The sequence below is a fragment of the Arachis hypogaea genome, chromosome 14, assembly GCF_003086295.3.
Source record: "Arachis hypogaea cultivar Tifrunner chromosome 14, arahy.Tifrunner.gnm2.J5K5, whole genome shotgun sequence".
In the NCBI taxonomy this organism is placed as follows: domain Eukaryota; kingdom Viridiplantae; phylum Streptophyta; class Magnoliopsida; order Fabales; family Fabaceae; genus Arachis; species Arachis hypogaea.
The window spans coordinates 24,952,281-24,967,615 of NC_092049.1; the positions used below are offsets into that span (position 1 = coordinate 24,952,281).

At 40.3% G+C, this 15,335-nt stretch overlaps 1 protein-coding gene across 5 annotated transcripts; it reads left to right on the forward strand.

The window, feature by feature from the left end:
• Nucleotides 1-5,101: 5,101 nt before the first annotated feature.
• LOC112741845 (protein MID1-COMPLEMENTING ACTIVITY 1) lies at nucleotides 5,102-11,229 on the forward strand. 5 transcript variants are annotated; one of them, XM_025790980.3, is made up of 10 exons: nucleotides 5,102-5,444; nucleotides 5,699-5,858; nucleotides 6,312-6,602; nucleotides 6,705-7,145; nucleotides 8,198-8,607; nucleotides 8,834-8,931; nucleotides 9,330-9,401; nucleotides 9,905-10,011; nucleotides 10,200-10,293; nucleotides 10,941-11,229. In XM_025790980.3, the coding sequence occupies exons 4-10, from the start codon at nucleotides 6,735-6,737 to the stop codon at nucleotides 10,991-10,993; spliced, it is 1,245 nt and encodes a 414-aa protein (XP_025646765.1). In that variant the 5' UTR covers nucleotides 5,102-5,444; nucleotides 5,699-5,858; nucleotides 6,312-6,602; nucleotides 6,705-6,734; the 3' UTR covers nucleotides 10,994-11,229. The 5 variants fall into 5 exon arrangements, with proteins under 5 accessions (XP_025646765.1, XP_072070046.1, XP_072070045.1 ...); XM_072213945.1 differs by having other exon boundaries at nucleotides 6,459-6,602; XM_072213944.1 differs by having other exon boundaries at nucleotides 5,699-6,602.
• The last annotated feature ends 4,106 nt before the right edge of the window (nucleotides 11,230-15,335 follow it).

Here is a 15,335-nt window from a genome sequence, read left to right on the forward strand (position 1 = left end):
CCCATTACCAACTTCCTGGAACTCGGCAAGTTGCCTGAAGATGAGAAAGCAGCCAAAGCTTTAAGAAGGGAGGCGGCCAGATATGCAATCATACAGGGACAACTATTCAAAAAGGGACTCAGCCAGCCCCTATTGAAGTGTTTGCACCCCGACCAAACGGACTACGTGCTTAGAGAAGTCTACGAAGGGTGTTGCGGACATCACATCGGGGGCAAAGCCCTAGCAAGGAAGCTCATCCGAGCAGGATACTACTGGCCAACAATGATGAAGGACTCAAAGGAATTTGTCAGAAAATGCACGAAGTGTCAACAAAACGCCAACTTCCACAAGGCACCGGCCTCCGAGCTAAGCTCGCTAACGACTACACGTCCTTTTGCACAATGGGGAGTCGACCTCTTGGGACCCTTCCCGGTCGGCCCAGGACAAGTCAAATACCTCATTGTAGCCATTGACTACTATACCAAATGGGTAGAGGCTGAACCGCTAGCCACGATATCGTCCTCCAACTGCCGGAAGTTCATGTGGAGGCAGGTGATAACCCGTTTCGGCATCCCGGAGGTCGTTATCTCGGACAATGGGACCCAGTTCACCGACAAGAAGTTCATGGAATTCCTCTCTGGCCTGGGGATAAAGCAAAAGTTCTCCTCAATAGAACACCCCCAAACAAACGGGCAGGTAGAGGCCGCAAACAAAGTCATCCTTCTTGGTCTAAAGAAGCGCCTAGACAGTAAGAAGGGAAACTGGGCTGACGAACTCCCCTCCGTCTTATGGTCCTACCAGACAACCGAGCAAAGCGCCACGGGGGAAACCCCCTTTCGCCTAACATACGGGGTCGACGCGGTGATACCAGTTGAAATCGGCGAACCAAGCCCCCGATTACTACTCGCGGGCATGAGCGAAGTGGTCGAGAAAGACCTGATCGAGGAAACAAGGGAGATAGCTCACCTAACAGAAACGGCGCTGAAACAAAGAATAGCCCTGCGTTACAACGCAAAAGTCCTCAAACGAGACTTCGAAGAAAGGGACCTTGTCCTGCGACGCAACGACATCGGCGTCCCGACCCCAGGGGAAGGCAAGCTGGCGGTAAATTGGGAAGGTCCCTACAGGGTAAGGGAGGTACTCGGCATGACGGCAAGGAAATACCCAGAACATGGAACGCAGGTAACCTAAAGAGGTTCTACTCCTGACCCACCGGCTCACCGACCAGGGAGCCTAGCCAAATAGTTAATATTTGCCCTGTCCACATGATTAATTCATCTTGTTTACTTACTTTGTCAAATGCTTGCCCAACTAACGAGTAATTTTCACTTGTTCAAATTTTTTACTTGTTAAAACTTTCTTACTTCATATCTGTTTCTCATGACCAAAACCTAAAACGGCACCCCGGGATTGATCACCCCGGGATTGATCACCCCGGGAGCCAGACGGCTCATAGGCCTCAACCAATTCGACGATTACGCGACCAAATCGGTCCGAACTGCTACCAAATGCGAAAACGGCGAGACGGGCACAAGAAATAAGCCCGCCCAGAATAAACGGTAACACGATAACGGCAACACGACAAAATAACAAAACAAGCAAAAATCATAGCAATCAAACGACGATAACTTATAAAGCGTCAAAATATGGAACGGACAAGTAAATTGTTCAGGGCAAACAAAACGACAAAATATCAACAGGTTGTTCAGCAAATGCATTACAAAATATCCTAAGTTACAAGACTTCACTTCTTCGGCATATCAACAATTTTCCCGTCCTGGATAGTCTTGAAAACACCAATTGACGACGTCTCGAAATCAGGAGCAGCAATCCTCAGCTGAGCCTTCAGGGCATCTTCGGTCATCAAGATGGCATTCTTCCCTTGCTCCTTGGCCACCTTAAGCTTCTTCTTAAGCTCAGCGGCCTCTGCTTTAGCAGCCTTCGCCTCCGAGACGGCCTGTTCCCGTTCCTTTTCCAAGGCGACAACCCGACCCTGAGCGGCGTTCAGTTGACCCTCCAGTGTCATCTCACGCTCAAGAAGCCGGGCCACGGTCTCATCGGACGCCTTCAACCTCTCCGCAACAAACGACGACTTCTCCTCAGCAGCGCTAAGCTTTCCCCCCATCTCAGACAGCTGACCCTGGAGGAGTTCAACTTGAGCCTTGAAGTCATTGTTAGCTTTAGCAGAGGACTCAAGCTTTCTCCGAAGCGCCTCCATACCGGATAACTCGAATTCGGCCTTCCGAGCTATCACGGCCCCACGAAGCAAGGTGCGATACATCCACCTCGCCTGCCCGGACAGTTCGGTTTCATGAAAATGCTCTTCTGTCCCGGGTATCAGTTGGGAGTCAATGAATTTGGTAGCATTAAAGTTCCTCTCCATTATGGTGAGGGCCCCTTCCGGGCTAGAAGACATCTTTCGCTTCTTAGGAGTGTGGATAAGCTCCACGTCGCTATCCGGATGAGGGGTGAGAGTCGCCTGCCCGTCAGCAGGCCCCTCCTCATGGGTAGGGGAAGCCTGACCCCCTACGCCCTGCTTTCCCGACGTTTCGGTATCCCGGGTAGGGGAAGCCTGGCCCTCCTTCTCCCCTGAAGGACCCTCCGACTTGCCGACGTCCTTCTCTTCGGCATTCTCATCATCACTTACCTCAAAAAAGGTTTTCATCAGATTCTCAAGACCGGTCACGGTGGCAGACATTTCCACTGCGACAAACAACAAGAACGTTAGTCGTCAAACCGGAAGTAAGAAGAACAACGACAAAGAAACATAGGCAAACAAGAAAACAACTCACGAATATAGCTCCTGGCGGCTTCCCGTTCACCCATAAGAAGGTGGGGGTTCACGGGATTCTTTTCAAAGATAGCAAGAAGAACGTTCGCTATCTGCTTATCTACAGCCGACAACCTTTTGTACGACACTTTCACAAAAGGATTCGACCCCGCGCCAAAGCTCCAGTAAGTCTGGATAAGGCGCTCCCCCTCTAACGACAACCAGAAGGGGTGGCGGCCCTTGACGGGACGAACCTTGAAATACTTATCCTTAAAACCATGGTAGGAATCCTCAAAAAGGCTAAAAATCTTCCTACCCTGGGCAGCACGGAAAGAAAGAAACCCTTTTCTCGCCTTCCCCTGTTTGGAAGGGTTGGTAAGGTTGAAATAAAAGAGAAAAACGTCCACCGACGCCGGTAGCTCTAAGTACTCGCAGACCATCTCGAAGCAGCGGATCGAAGCCCAGCTGTTCGGATGAAGTTGAGACGGAGGGACGGATATCCGGTTCAGCAGCGCCATTTGAAACTCGGAGAACGGTATCCGAACACCAACTTGCGTGAACATGGACTTATAAAACCAGATCCAATCGGGGACGCGGGAGGAATGGAAATTGAGCTCGTAAATACGCTCATGAGGAGCAGGGACAATGGCCTCGTAGTTGGCCTCCTCGTCAGTACCCCCACACAAGTAGCCGGCTTGCCGGAACTCCGTCAATTCCCCCAAGTCCATCTGGTTGGGTGAACTCCTTATATCGTCAGTCACCCAAGCATACGGGTCGTAAGCCGCAGCAGATCCGGAAGACCGGGAGACAACGCGAGGCATACCTACAGCGGGGTACCACTCCGTTAGTCTATGAGGTCGGGAGCCCGAAAAAACTCAGAAACTACACCTTTTCAACTCAATCATGACCAGATACGGCTAAAAACCACGCCTACCTCACAAACCACCCAAAAAAGCCTATCCTGGAATGGTACCCCTTCCCTAACTCACCTATCCCAGCACTGAAAAAACCTCTCAACAAAAATAAACCAGCCATGCAACAAATGCAAACAGCAATCACACAACAGCGAAACATAACACAGATACCAGAAGAAAGAAACCAGAAGATTACCTGGAACGATGAAGAAAATCTGGACTGGAAGTTGAAGCAAGAAGAAGTTCGCGCAGGAAGCTTTGGATGTTAGGGAGAGAAGAAGTTGGAAATGATAAGAGTGGGAGGTGGATAGGGAGAAAACTGTTTAAAAACCACCCCCAAAAGCGCGAAAGGAAGCAAGGGCAAAATGGTCTTTGCGCACGGGTTTTTTCAAATCATTATGAGCATTAAATGCCCAGTGCGGAGAACGAAACGGCAAACAGATGCCACAGCAGATCAAGAGACACGCGCACAAGAGACGCGTCCCTCCCACGATCAGCCGACCCAACGACAACGCACGAGTGTAAACATCACGCGCCACCGATGGCCCCTACGGCCACCGCTGACGCGTCGGGGGCACTGTTACGGCCTGGCCCAAACTCACGCGGGTCAACCCGACCCGAGTTCTCGCCAGCCCAGTAATGCACCCTCCACCCGACCCGGACACGCGTCCCGTACGGCTTGCACACAGCCGTGGGACAACACCTTTGAGGGTATGGGCCTGCCCACTGGAAGGGCCCACTACTGACATATATATAAGGGGGAGACTGGCTCTCCCCCCAAGGTACGTCACATTCTCACACCATTTCCTCTCCGCCTGCACATATTCTGACAAGGGCGTCGGAGTGTCTTTGCAGGTGGCACCCCTCCTCCCCATATGAAGTGCTCGGGACCTCGCACGCCCGGGACCAGGAAACCACGACCCAGCGAGTCTCTCCATCATCCCAAGCGTTGACCTCAAGGTCCCAACCCGAACCGTCCGGTACCCGACCTGCCGAACATGTACTTAAAATAAAAAATTTGGAATTACATAGTTGTTTTAATCATTTTGTATAATATCTTAATTTTATCCATATCTATCCAAACATAATACAAGACAATATATTAATGTCTTGTTCATCGTATCTAAACACAATACAAAAAAAATAATTTTTATTATCTCCATTCTATTATCTCTTGTCTCCAAAAACAAACGGAGAACTACACTTATTTGAAAAAGTATACGGAACTAAAAGGTGATCAGCCAAAAAGTAAACAAAATCGTTTAATTATAATCATTTTTTGAATAATATATTTAAAAACTGCTCCTGAGATCACGGAGTACAAACCAAAACCTAATTTTTCATGGAGCCCAAACACATTTTAGCTGATTTTTGGCTGATATTCTTTTGGTTCCTGATTGTTCTCCACTTATTTTCATTTCACCTATTTTTGCCTCTTACATCAGTCCGTGAAGCGTACATGGTGGCACCCTCGTAATTACGCGACTAAACGGAGGGCACCCTGGTACTTTGAGTTCTGCACCAAGCACTCCCCGTCTCCCCCGTGCTCTGCACAAAACAGAAGACAAACGACACCGAACCGAGAGATAAGAGCGAGAAAGAGCGTGTGCGAGAGAAAGAGAGAGAGACAGAGAGACAAACAGTATTTCAGAGGAGCAAGTCCTCCTTCTCGCAAAGCAATGTCTGCCCTTAACTGAATTCAATGTTCTACTTCTTCCGTGTTTATGACGCTCCTTTTCCCATTTCACGTAACGTAACCACTTCTTAGAAGCAAGCAAAAGGTAAACTAAATTAAATAATGGAATGAATAAATAAATATAGTTATAATTTTTGTCTGGAGCTGGTGATTGATTATTTTGCAATGTTTATTCAGGCATGCTAGCTAGTATGTCTTTGAAGTTATGAGTTGCTATTTTTTTCTTCTTCTCATGTAGTTTTATATTAATTATTATTATTATTATTTAAAAAAAAAAAAGAAAAAGAATGTTTGCTATGTTTTGCAGTGCCCTTGTCTCTGATTATTCAAATCTTGTAGGCCAATGCTGTCTCTGAGAAACATTTTCCAGAAGGAGTCTTGATCCGGCACACAAAGTCCTCCACTGTTCAAGCATTTTCTTACTTCTTCACATAATCATTTTCAACCATCAAAGGCTTAGGGAACTCAATGTTATTATATGCTTAACCACTAAACAGAGGTAAAAAAAAAAAAACAAATGCATGAACACTATTCATGTCTTGTAATTTCTAATTAAAAAAAAAAAAGCGATTATGGAAATTAGAGATTTGAGCTGAGGCTTACTGTGAATGTAATATGCAGCTGAATTAGTTAATGAAAAATAAGTTAAAGTGAATAATTAGAGGATGACAAATTGGACAATTCAGTTAGAAAACTAGCTTAGTAGTCTCTGTATATAAGCTTCACAAGGTCCATAAAATTTTAAAGAAGCTTCTAGTTCTTTTACTCAATGCATGAATAAGAAAACTCTCCCTCCTCTGTTTCATATAGTTTTTCTCTGTTAGTTTCAACATGGTACAGTGAGCCATTGCCATTGCAATGCAGCTACACCTTCCTTCTCTTCTTCTCCGATTGGTTCTCCTCTCTCTTTCTTACCTAATCTTTCTTCTCTTCTCTTCAACTCACACGATAGAGCTGATGAGAACGTTACCGTTTGTGCATATTCTCAAAGCATGAAATGGTAAGTTCCGATCACGAGTTCTAGAGAAGAAGACTACTCAGCATTGATTCATCTTCTACAATGAAATAGTAGCTCAAGAATTTGATGGATTCAAATCAGGTGACTCCAAACCCTTCTCTTCATGGCCTAGATCTACAAACATTGGCCAATCTTGTAGTCCAGAATGCAATTCAAGCGGCACGCACTCGAAGCCCCATGAATCCAATTACAGACCCTACCAGTCCCTTCTTTCTCCATCCTGGGGTAGTTCTTGTACTCAATGCATGAATAAGAAAACTCTCCCTCCTCTTTTTCATATCGGTTTCTCTCTATGTTAGTTTCAACACTTACATATCTGTAATTTAGGGTTGATTTGATTTTCGAGGGAGCAAAGCAATGGCGTCTACTTGGGATCATATGGGAGAAATTGCCAATGTGGCTCAGTTAACTGGTCTAGATGCAGTGCGTTTGATTGGGTTGATTGTGAAAGCGGCGAGCACGGCGAGGATGCATAAGAAAAACTGCAGGCAATTTGCACAGCATCTCAAGTTGATTGGGAACTTGTTAGAGCAGCTGAAGATCTCGGAGCTGAAGAGGTACCCTGACACAAGGGAGCCATTGGAGCAGCTTGAGGATGCTCTCAGAAGGTCATATATATTGGTGAATAGTTGTCAGGACAGGAGCTACCTCTACTTGCTGGCTATGGGATGGAACATTGTTTATCAGTTCAGGAAGGCACAGAACGAGATTGACAGATACTTGCGGCTCGTTCCGCTCATCACTCTTGTTGACAATGCTCGAGTCAAGGTAGCTATTTTTGCTTTTCACAATGCTATGTCTTGTTCTGAATTGGAATTTTGTGTTTTGGTCATAAAAAGAAAATAAGAGGAAAGAGTTTTCGGTATTATTTATTCTGTCTGGTTTTCATAAACATATTTGCTTATAAGCTATAACATTCCTGGTTTCTAGTAACAGTAGGGAGGAATTTGAGGGTCACCTAAGCTATTGGTAGTGGGGGTATAATTCAGTTAATCCTTAGGTGAAAAAATAATAGACTGGGAATGCAACTTTTGACTGATTTTCAACATTTGTTATAGTTTTTCTCTCAGCTTCAACATTGAGCAATGTTTTAGTTTGAAGCTGTCAAGTTTTTATATGGAGATTGCTTCATTCAAGTGATGCCTAACTCTTGGTGGTATGGAATAACTTTTTGGCAGGAATTAGATTGTCCTAGACTATTCTGTTTATTGATTGGTTGCCTTTTTTCTTCTTTCTTTTTTTCATTTGGTGTGTGGGTGGGTGCGGGAGGAAACAGTTGCATGTGGTTGAATCTGATACACTAGATAATAGAATTCCGAAAGATGGGCTGTATAGTTAACTAGTTTAAATAGCATTTCGCTTAATGCACCTTTTGAAACTCAAAGCATTTTGATTCATATTTCTTGGCAATCATAAGAAAATTTCCCAATGCTTTGTGCTAAGTATTTTATGCTGAGGATAGGACGACCCAAACATACATTAGTTGAAATGATGTGTTTTAGATTTAGATAGAGTTGGTATTACTTTTACCAAAGATTTCCATTCAACTAGTAGCTGTATGCAAAAGGCAGTAGCCGAAGATGTAACTTTGAGCAATTATTCAAATCTTAGTTGCTTTTCCCCATGTTTTGAGTGTTGATACATGTGAGGGTTTTGCACAATCTGCATCATTTTGCTTTAGATTTTACTTTTTCCCTAACATTTATAAGGACAGTTATGTTTGCTTTATATTGTGACTTATCTTGTCGCATTTTCCTTAAAAATCATTTTGTCAAAAAAAAAAAAGGGTTAAAAATCTATTGATTCTCTGGAATATTCAGGAGAGACTTGAAGTTATTGAAAAGGATCAACGTGAGTACACACTGGATGTTGAGGATGAAAAGGTGCAGACAGTTATTTTAAAACCAGATCCTGACAAAGATGATGCTGCAATGCTGAAGAAAACACTTTCTTGTTCATATCCCAACTGTTCATTCACTGAAGCACTTAAAAAAGAAAATGAAAAGCTTAGACTAGAGCTACAACGTTCACAAGCAAATCTTGATATGAATCAATGTCAAGTCATTCAATGGTTGTTAGATGTCACAGAAATTGCAGCTCATACTCTTCCAGAGAAGACTGACATGGTTCATAAGAAGGAGGAATACAATTATAATGATGTAGATAATGACAACGACCATTCATCTAGTGAGAAATACCAAGTTAAAAGTGACCAACTTTCCACATCAAGGTCATTATTCCTCTTCCTTAACTTTAATATGTATTTCGAGATAATTAGTTGACCAACAATGACAATATTTTGTGAATCTTGAGTGAACTCATGCACTTCTGACATCCAGGAAGACCTAAATTTTTCCCTTAGTTTTACTTTTTTTGACTACTCTAAAGTTCCTGCTTCTTCAATCCTGTTTTTTCATAATTCTTCTAATGATGCTTATGTGCCCAAACTGAAACAGATCAGCAGTTTCCCAAAAGGATCTGCTGTCAAATGGAGGTTCATATCAGCATCACTGGCATATTGATTTACTTGGCTGTTGTTCTGAACCTTCTCTTTGTAAGTTCTCTCCTGCTTGATTTTCATTAGTTTTACTTTTTGATGTTGCCAAACCCTTGATTTGATGAAAAAAAGACAATTAAATCGAATTAGAAAGAAAATTATTTGATAAAGTTGGCTATATACTGTTGCTAAAAGTCTGTTTTTCCCTGAACCTTGAACGAGACTACTACTACAGGAAAGTTTGTTAATTGTGGAAGCTTCCTTTCTCTTTTCTTCTTACTTTGCATGTTGATATGCTTGAATAATTTCCAATAGGTAGTCTCACCAAGTATAACATCTCTTTCTTTCGACAGTGTGCTTTTTAATGAAAAGAACAGGGTTATAGGAGGACTCTCCGATTTTGCTAGACCTTTCTTCTCAAGTAATGAATATTAAATATGGCAGTTGATCTGCAGGTATGAAGACATTTTTCTATCCTTGTGGAACATTTTCAAAGATTGCCACTGTTGCAAAAGGCAGGCCCATATGTAAGTTAGTCATAATCTATTCCAGTATTGCTAGCACTAAATGTGATGAATCTACATCCATGTGCTATTTCTTTTCAAATGGTTCTTGCTGTTTCTTTTTATATGTTTCTTTCCAACAAGTCTAGAGTTTAAGTTTGTCAAGTTTATATCAATCTTAAAGTTATATATTTGGCTTCAATTTTAATTTTGTACCTAGTATCTTTCCCTGGTTATCAATACTTTTGTGAGAAGCAATTGTGATGCAATCTGAATTCATCAATTGAACTGAACATTTAGAGAGAGAAAAGAAGAGGGGGGGGGGGGGGGGGGAATAGCTGCACTTTCTCATACTGTGAAGAATACTCTTATGTCATTCAGACCTTTTCTGTTTGAGATTAATGCTACATTTTTTAATCCAGAATTCAAATACTTCTCACTGTATGCACTTCTTCAATCCAGTTAATTTGAAATACTCAAAAGATTATCGAGGTCCAGCTACTTTAATCTTAGTTGTGTTTTTCCAGCTTCTGGAGATGCATGTAGTGAATTGATGGCATATTCGTTGGTTTTGTCTTGCTGTTGTTATACCTGCTGTGTAAGGAGGAAGCTTCGGAAGATGTTGAACATCACCGTAATGCTTGCTAACTCTCTTCTCTTATTTATGTTTGTATTTAGATGTTGTTAGCTTCATTGAAGATGCATAAAGTGTATTTGCTAAGGTGCTAGCAATACAATGGAATTCAGGAATTAGTATTAACTTGTGTACATTTTTTGGTCTCTATAAAATGTTTAAGTACTAATATTTAAATTTTATTTCAGGGAGGCTTTATTGATGATTTTCTATCTCATTTGATGTGTTGCTGCTGTGCCCTTGTGCAAGAATGGAGAGAAGTGGAGATCCGCGGAGTTAGTGGTATGTCCTACTCATTCTTCTGCTTCTTGTGCATAAGCAATTTTAGTCCTTAATTTCTACAAGTGTTTTGGTCTTGTCTCTTCATTTTCTCAGAAAAACCTCTTGAATTGGAGTGAAGGTTCACTTTAGTCTTCGACTTTGTAGTCCTAAGTAATTTTAGTCCCCTGCAGATCCAAATCAGCATTTTGGTGGGTCATTTTAGTCTAGTCATGAGATGAGATTCGCTAACATGTGAGGTTAAGTTACACATGTCATGACAAACATGTGCTGGTAGTGCCACATAGCCATAACACATTGCATTTACCAGGATCAAGTTCTTCTAAAGTGAAGTTGGTAAAGTAAGAAAGTGAGTTTAATTATCCTTGAATCAAGGTAGTGGAGCTCATGATAAAAGTTATAAATTCAATGGTGATTAATATCACATGACATGTTATCACTTCAATCCTTCACACTTAGATTTTTTTTTCCCATTTACTGTGACACATTAGCATATCCATAATGGTGGACTTAAATGACAAATAGAATATAATCCAAAGTCATAATTGAATTGTATCCAGCTTGGTTTTCTTGGTCTACTTGTTTTCGTTATAAATATGAATTTGCATTCCATCAAAGCCATTTTATGTTTAATGTTGAATCACTTGCAGATCGTGAGAAGACCAAAACAAGCCCTCCACCTTCCCAGTACATGGAATCTTAGAACAAATGAGATTGTCTTTTGGTTATTTAGGGATCCAAGAGTCTTTGAACCACATATTAAATAGAGGCAAATGGCTATTGGGACTCATAGCAAGACAGAAACTATGTATTTCCTTTTTCTTTTTTACTTTTTCCTCAATGCCTCTGGCCTCATTTACCCATGTGTAAAGCTTACAGATTTAGCCACTGATGTATTGGTTTCCTTGTTTAATATAATTTGATTTTAGTTTACTAAAATCATGGTATGTTTGTCGGCTAATTTTTTTGGATATGACACTTAGGTGCGTGTAACTCAGCGTTATGGACGTTAGGGGTGTTATACACTGTTGTGACAGCGGTTAACTGACGGAGAAGAAATTGGACAGTTCGATTTCTTTGAGAGAGAGGAACACATATCGAACCGTCCGAATTGTGATGGGCAAACATTTTTTTCCTAGGAAATTGGACCCACCGATTTCGTGCATGTAGGACGAATTTTTTTTTGTGCAAGGAAATTGGACCCACCGATTTTCTAGCCTGTAGGACAATTTTTTTTTGGACAAGAAAATCGGATTCACCGACTTCATGCATACAAATTTTTTTGGTGCGATGTAACCCTAATCAGATTGTTCGATTTAGGTCCTCCAAAAATTTGAAAAGGTCAAAAAGGCGATCGGATGGTTTGATTTCAATGTTTATATATACCAACTCCCTCACTGAGCTCTTCCTCTTCTTCTTCAGTGTTTCAAAAAATTAATACCAAAGTTGAGAGTGTGCAATGTGAGTATATTATCATGGATGATAGAGTTATGTTAAAAGTATGTTATCATGGACACACTTTTATTACAAACATCTGAAGGAGTAAAATATGTGTAAAAATCTATTAGATATTATTCCATTCACACTGTCATTCGAAGAATTAAAATGTGTGATTTGTGAGAAGATGGATTCTCAAATATCTAGGAGAGTGTCGTGTATTTTGTACAGATATTCTATATCTGTATCTGGTGGGTTCATTCAATTTCAAACGAAATACGTGACCAATGAAGCGAGCATGTAAGAAATGTTTTCAGTGTATCTTGAAAGTCGGTCCCGAATATCGTTCATCGAACTGTATATTGAGTTCGAGCAATCTGCATCGGACCGAGACATTGAATTGGAAGATTACAATAGTGATAGCAAGAAAGAGTTTGAAAGTAACTATGAGGTTGTTGATCCGGGTGTAGACGAAAATCAAGCTGACGACACTACGGCGGCAAATGTGGAGGTGTGGCAAATGTACTAATAAACTAGCATCAGTTTCAGGAGCCGACTTTTATGCGATCGTTGGACTTAGAGGCCATGCATACACCAAAATTTTCTCAGTATATAAATGCAGCTATGTAATAATTTTAAATTATGATTTATACATAGAATTTGATGTTTGAGACAAATATTTAAGAATTATGTAAATAGATAAAATATAGCATATAATTACTACCTTCTAATTTTTATTTATCAAGTAAATATGTATGTTGAGGAATTCATTATTTCGCATTCTTGTATGGTTATTAATTTATTAAATAGCATTTGCTGACTTAATTTAATAATGTATTAATTTTTGAATGATTTATTTTTGATTTACGGATCATAGATAGATTCTATTATTAAGACACATATTTAAGAATTATTTATCAAAATATAAATTTTGTGGCGTGATTGCAATTAGGGGTGGCAAGCGGGGAAGCCCGCCCCGCCCCGCCAGAAGCCCACCCTTTGGCGGGCTGGCCCGCCCCGTCCCGTCTAGTGAGGCGGTTGACGTCAGGTATTTTCACCAGTAAAGAGATTCATAGAAACAGTTGCGTTGTAGATATAGTCTCTAAACCGACAAAAATTCCTTCGCACAAACGTGTTGGGTGTCACAAGTAACAAACCCCTTTAAAAATTGTTAACCGAGTATTCAAACCTCGGGTCGTCTTCTCAAGGAACTGCGAGGAAGTATGTTCTTATTATTGGCTATAAAAGTTGTAATCGGGGTTTAGAAGATGAGAAACAAGTAATTTAAATGACAAGTAAAATAATTGGCAATTAAAATAAATAAATACTGTAAAGCAGACTTTTGGCAAGGTAGGAGAAATTAGAGGTCCAACTTAGTTATCTCTCTCAACTACAATGAAGGTTAAATCTATATTCCACTTGGTCAGCCTTTACTAGGGCAAAGAAAAGTTAAGGGACTAATTAAATTGACCTTTGAATCCTATTTATTTCCTAAGAAAAGGTTGAGATTACTTAAGTTCAGCTCAATTAGCGAGATAACGATTATCAGTTATGTTGAGTTTAATAACTGTTGAGTTACTGAATTCTTAACCAGGACCAAAAGGAGAAAAAGTAGAATTGCTGGAATAATAAAAATATCCTTAGATGGGAAGCAATGGTAACTTAAATCAAAGAGAACAATCATAAACTGAAAATACCTCAATTATTATTAATTCAAATATCAATCTATAACATGGAAGAGATTCATAAATTCATTGATCAATTCAAGTGCTGGAATAAATAAAAGTAAAAGGAAGCTAAAACAAAGGAATGTAAAACCTGGATTGAGAGTCACTCTTAAAGTAAGAAGAAATCCTAAATCCTAAGAGAGAGAGGAGAAGATCTCCCTCTCAACTAAACCTAATTCATTGAAAACTAAAATTATGCGAGCTCCCCTGAGTGGATGCATTCCCTCACTTCATAACCTCTGATCTATGCTTTCTGAACTTGGATTTGGGCCAAAAAGGGCTTTAGAACTCGCTGGGGCGTGTTCTGTAATTTTTTGGTGTGTGGCCTCTGTCACGCATCCGCGTGGGTCACGCGGTCGCGTCATTTGGAGCTTATCCTTGCCACGCGGTCGCGTCAGTCATGCGGCCGCGTCGCTGCATCTTCGCTTCTGGCACGCGATCGCGTCGTCCATTGCGATCGCGTGAATACCAGTTTCCTTAAAGCTCCGTTTTGCTTTCTCCTTCCATTTTTGTATGTTTCCTTTTCCATCCTCTAAGTCATTCTGCCTTAGAAAATCTGAAACTACTCAACACACTAATCACGGCATCGAACAGAAATACAGGTAATTAAAATAATTAATTTTTAAAGCTTAGGAAACATGTTTTTCACATACATCACATAATAAGGAAGGAAAAGTAAAACCATGCAATTAATATGAATAAGTGGGTGAAGGATTGAATAAATCACTCAAATTAAGCACAAAATACATCATAAAATATGGATTTATCAACCTCCCCACACTTAAACAATAGCATGTCCTCATGCTAAATCCAAGGTAATAAGTAAGGTTAAAGTGATGGAATGTCATGCGATGCAATCTAATCTAAATGAATGCAACTACATGCAAAATATTTTTACCTACTTAGTTAAAAGTAAACAAATCTTTCAAGAAGAAATATGATCTGGATTTCACTAATTCAAATCATGAAAATGAAGTACAAATAGACTTGCAAGAAGAAAATAGCTCATGAAAGCAGGGAACAAGGAATTGAGCATCGAACCCTCACTGGTAGTGTATACACTCTAATCACTCAAGTGTTTTAGGTTCGATTCTCTCAATTCTCTACTAACCTTGCTTTCTAAGGCTTGCTCTTCATCTAACAATCAACATAAATTTAATGCATAAATACACAAATCAAGAGGTCTTTTAAGGGTTGTAATGGGGTTAGGGTCAAGGTAGGATTGTATTTGGCCAAGTGGACTAAAATTTGAATCCTTAATTAACTTAAACTTTTCCCACCTAACTTAAACAATCCATATAACCATAATATAATATCTAACCATCCATTAACCATGTTTTCTACATATTCATGCATTCTAATTTCAAGTGCAGTACATATGCATTGCTTTCACCACTCACTTTGGGGCATTTTGTCCCCTTTTTCTTATTTGCTCTTTTTTTTTCTTTTTTTCTTTTTCTCTTTTTCTTCTTTTTATCTTTTTTTATATTATATTTTTATTTTCTTTTATTTTTTTCTCAATGCATATGATTAATTTATTGGATGCATGAATATGTCCTAAACATTTCTTTCACATTTTTAGAAAATTCTAACATACTCAATTCCCAAACCAAATGGTTCCAAACCCAATTTTTCCACACTTAAATCATAAGCACTCTCACTAGTCTAAGCTAACCAAGGATTCAAATTAAGGACATTATTGTTTTTCGCTTAGAGTTAATGATGTGCTAAATAAAAGGAACAAAGGGGTAAAATAGGCTCAAAATTGGTTTGCAAGGGATAATGAAAGGTAAGGCCATATGGGTATGTAAGCTCAGTGAAACAAAGGCCTCAATCATATAAGTGTATGCATACATCAAATTATAGAAATATAGAATTAAG

What these genes read in the sequence shown, in the direction of transcription:
- LOC112741845 (XM_072213944.1), top strand. Translation starts at nt 6,735, where the DNA reads ATGGCGTCTACTTGGGATCATATGGGAGAAATTGCCAATGTGGCTCAG. An exon ending in GACCAACTTTCCACATCAAG is followed by an intron (nt 8,608 to 8,833) that starts GTCATTATTCCT and finishes AAACTGAAACAG; the next exon opens with ATCAGCAGTTTCCCAAAAGG. An exon ending in GGAAGATGTTGAACATCACC is followed by an intron (nt 10,012 to 10,199) that starts GTAATGCTTGCT and finishes ATTTTATTTCAG; the next exon opens with GGAGGCTTTATTGATGATTT.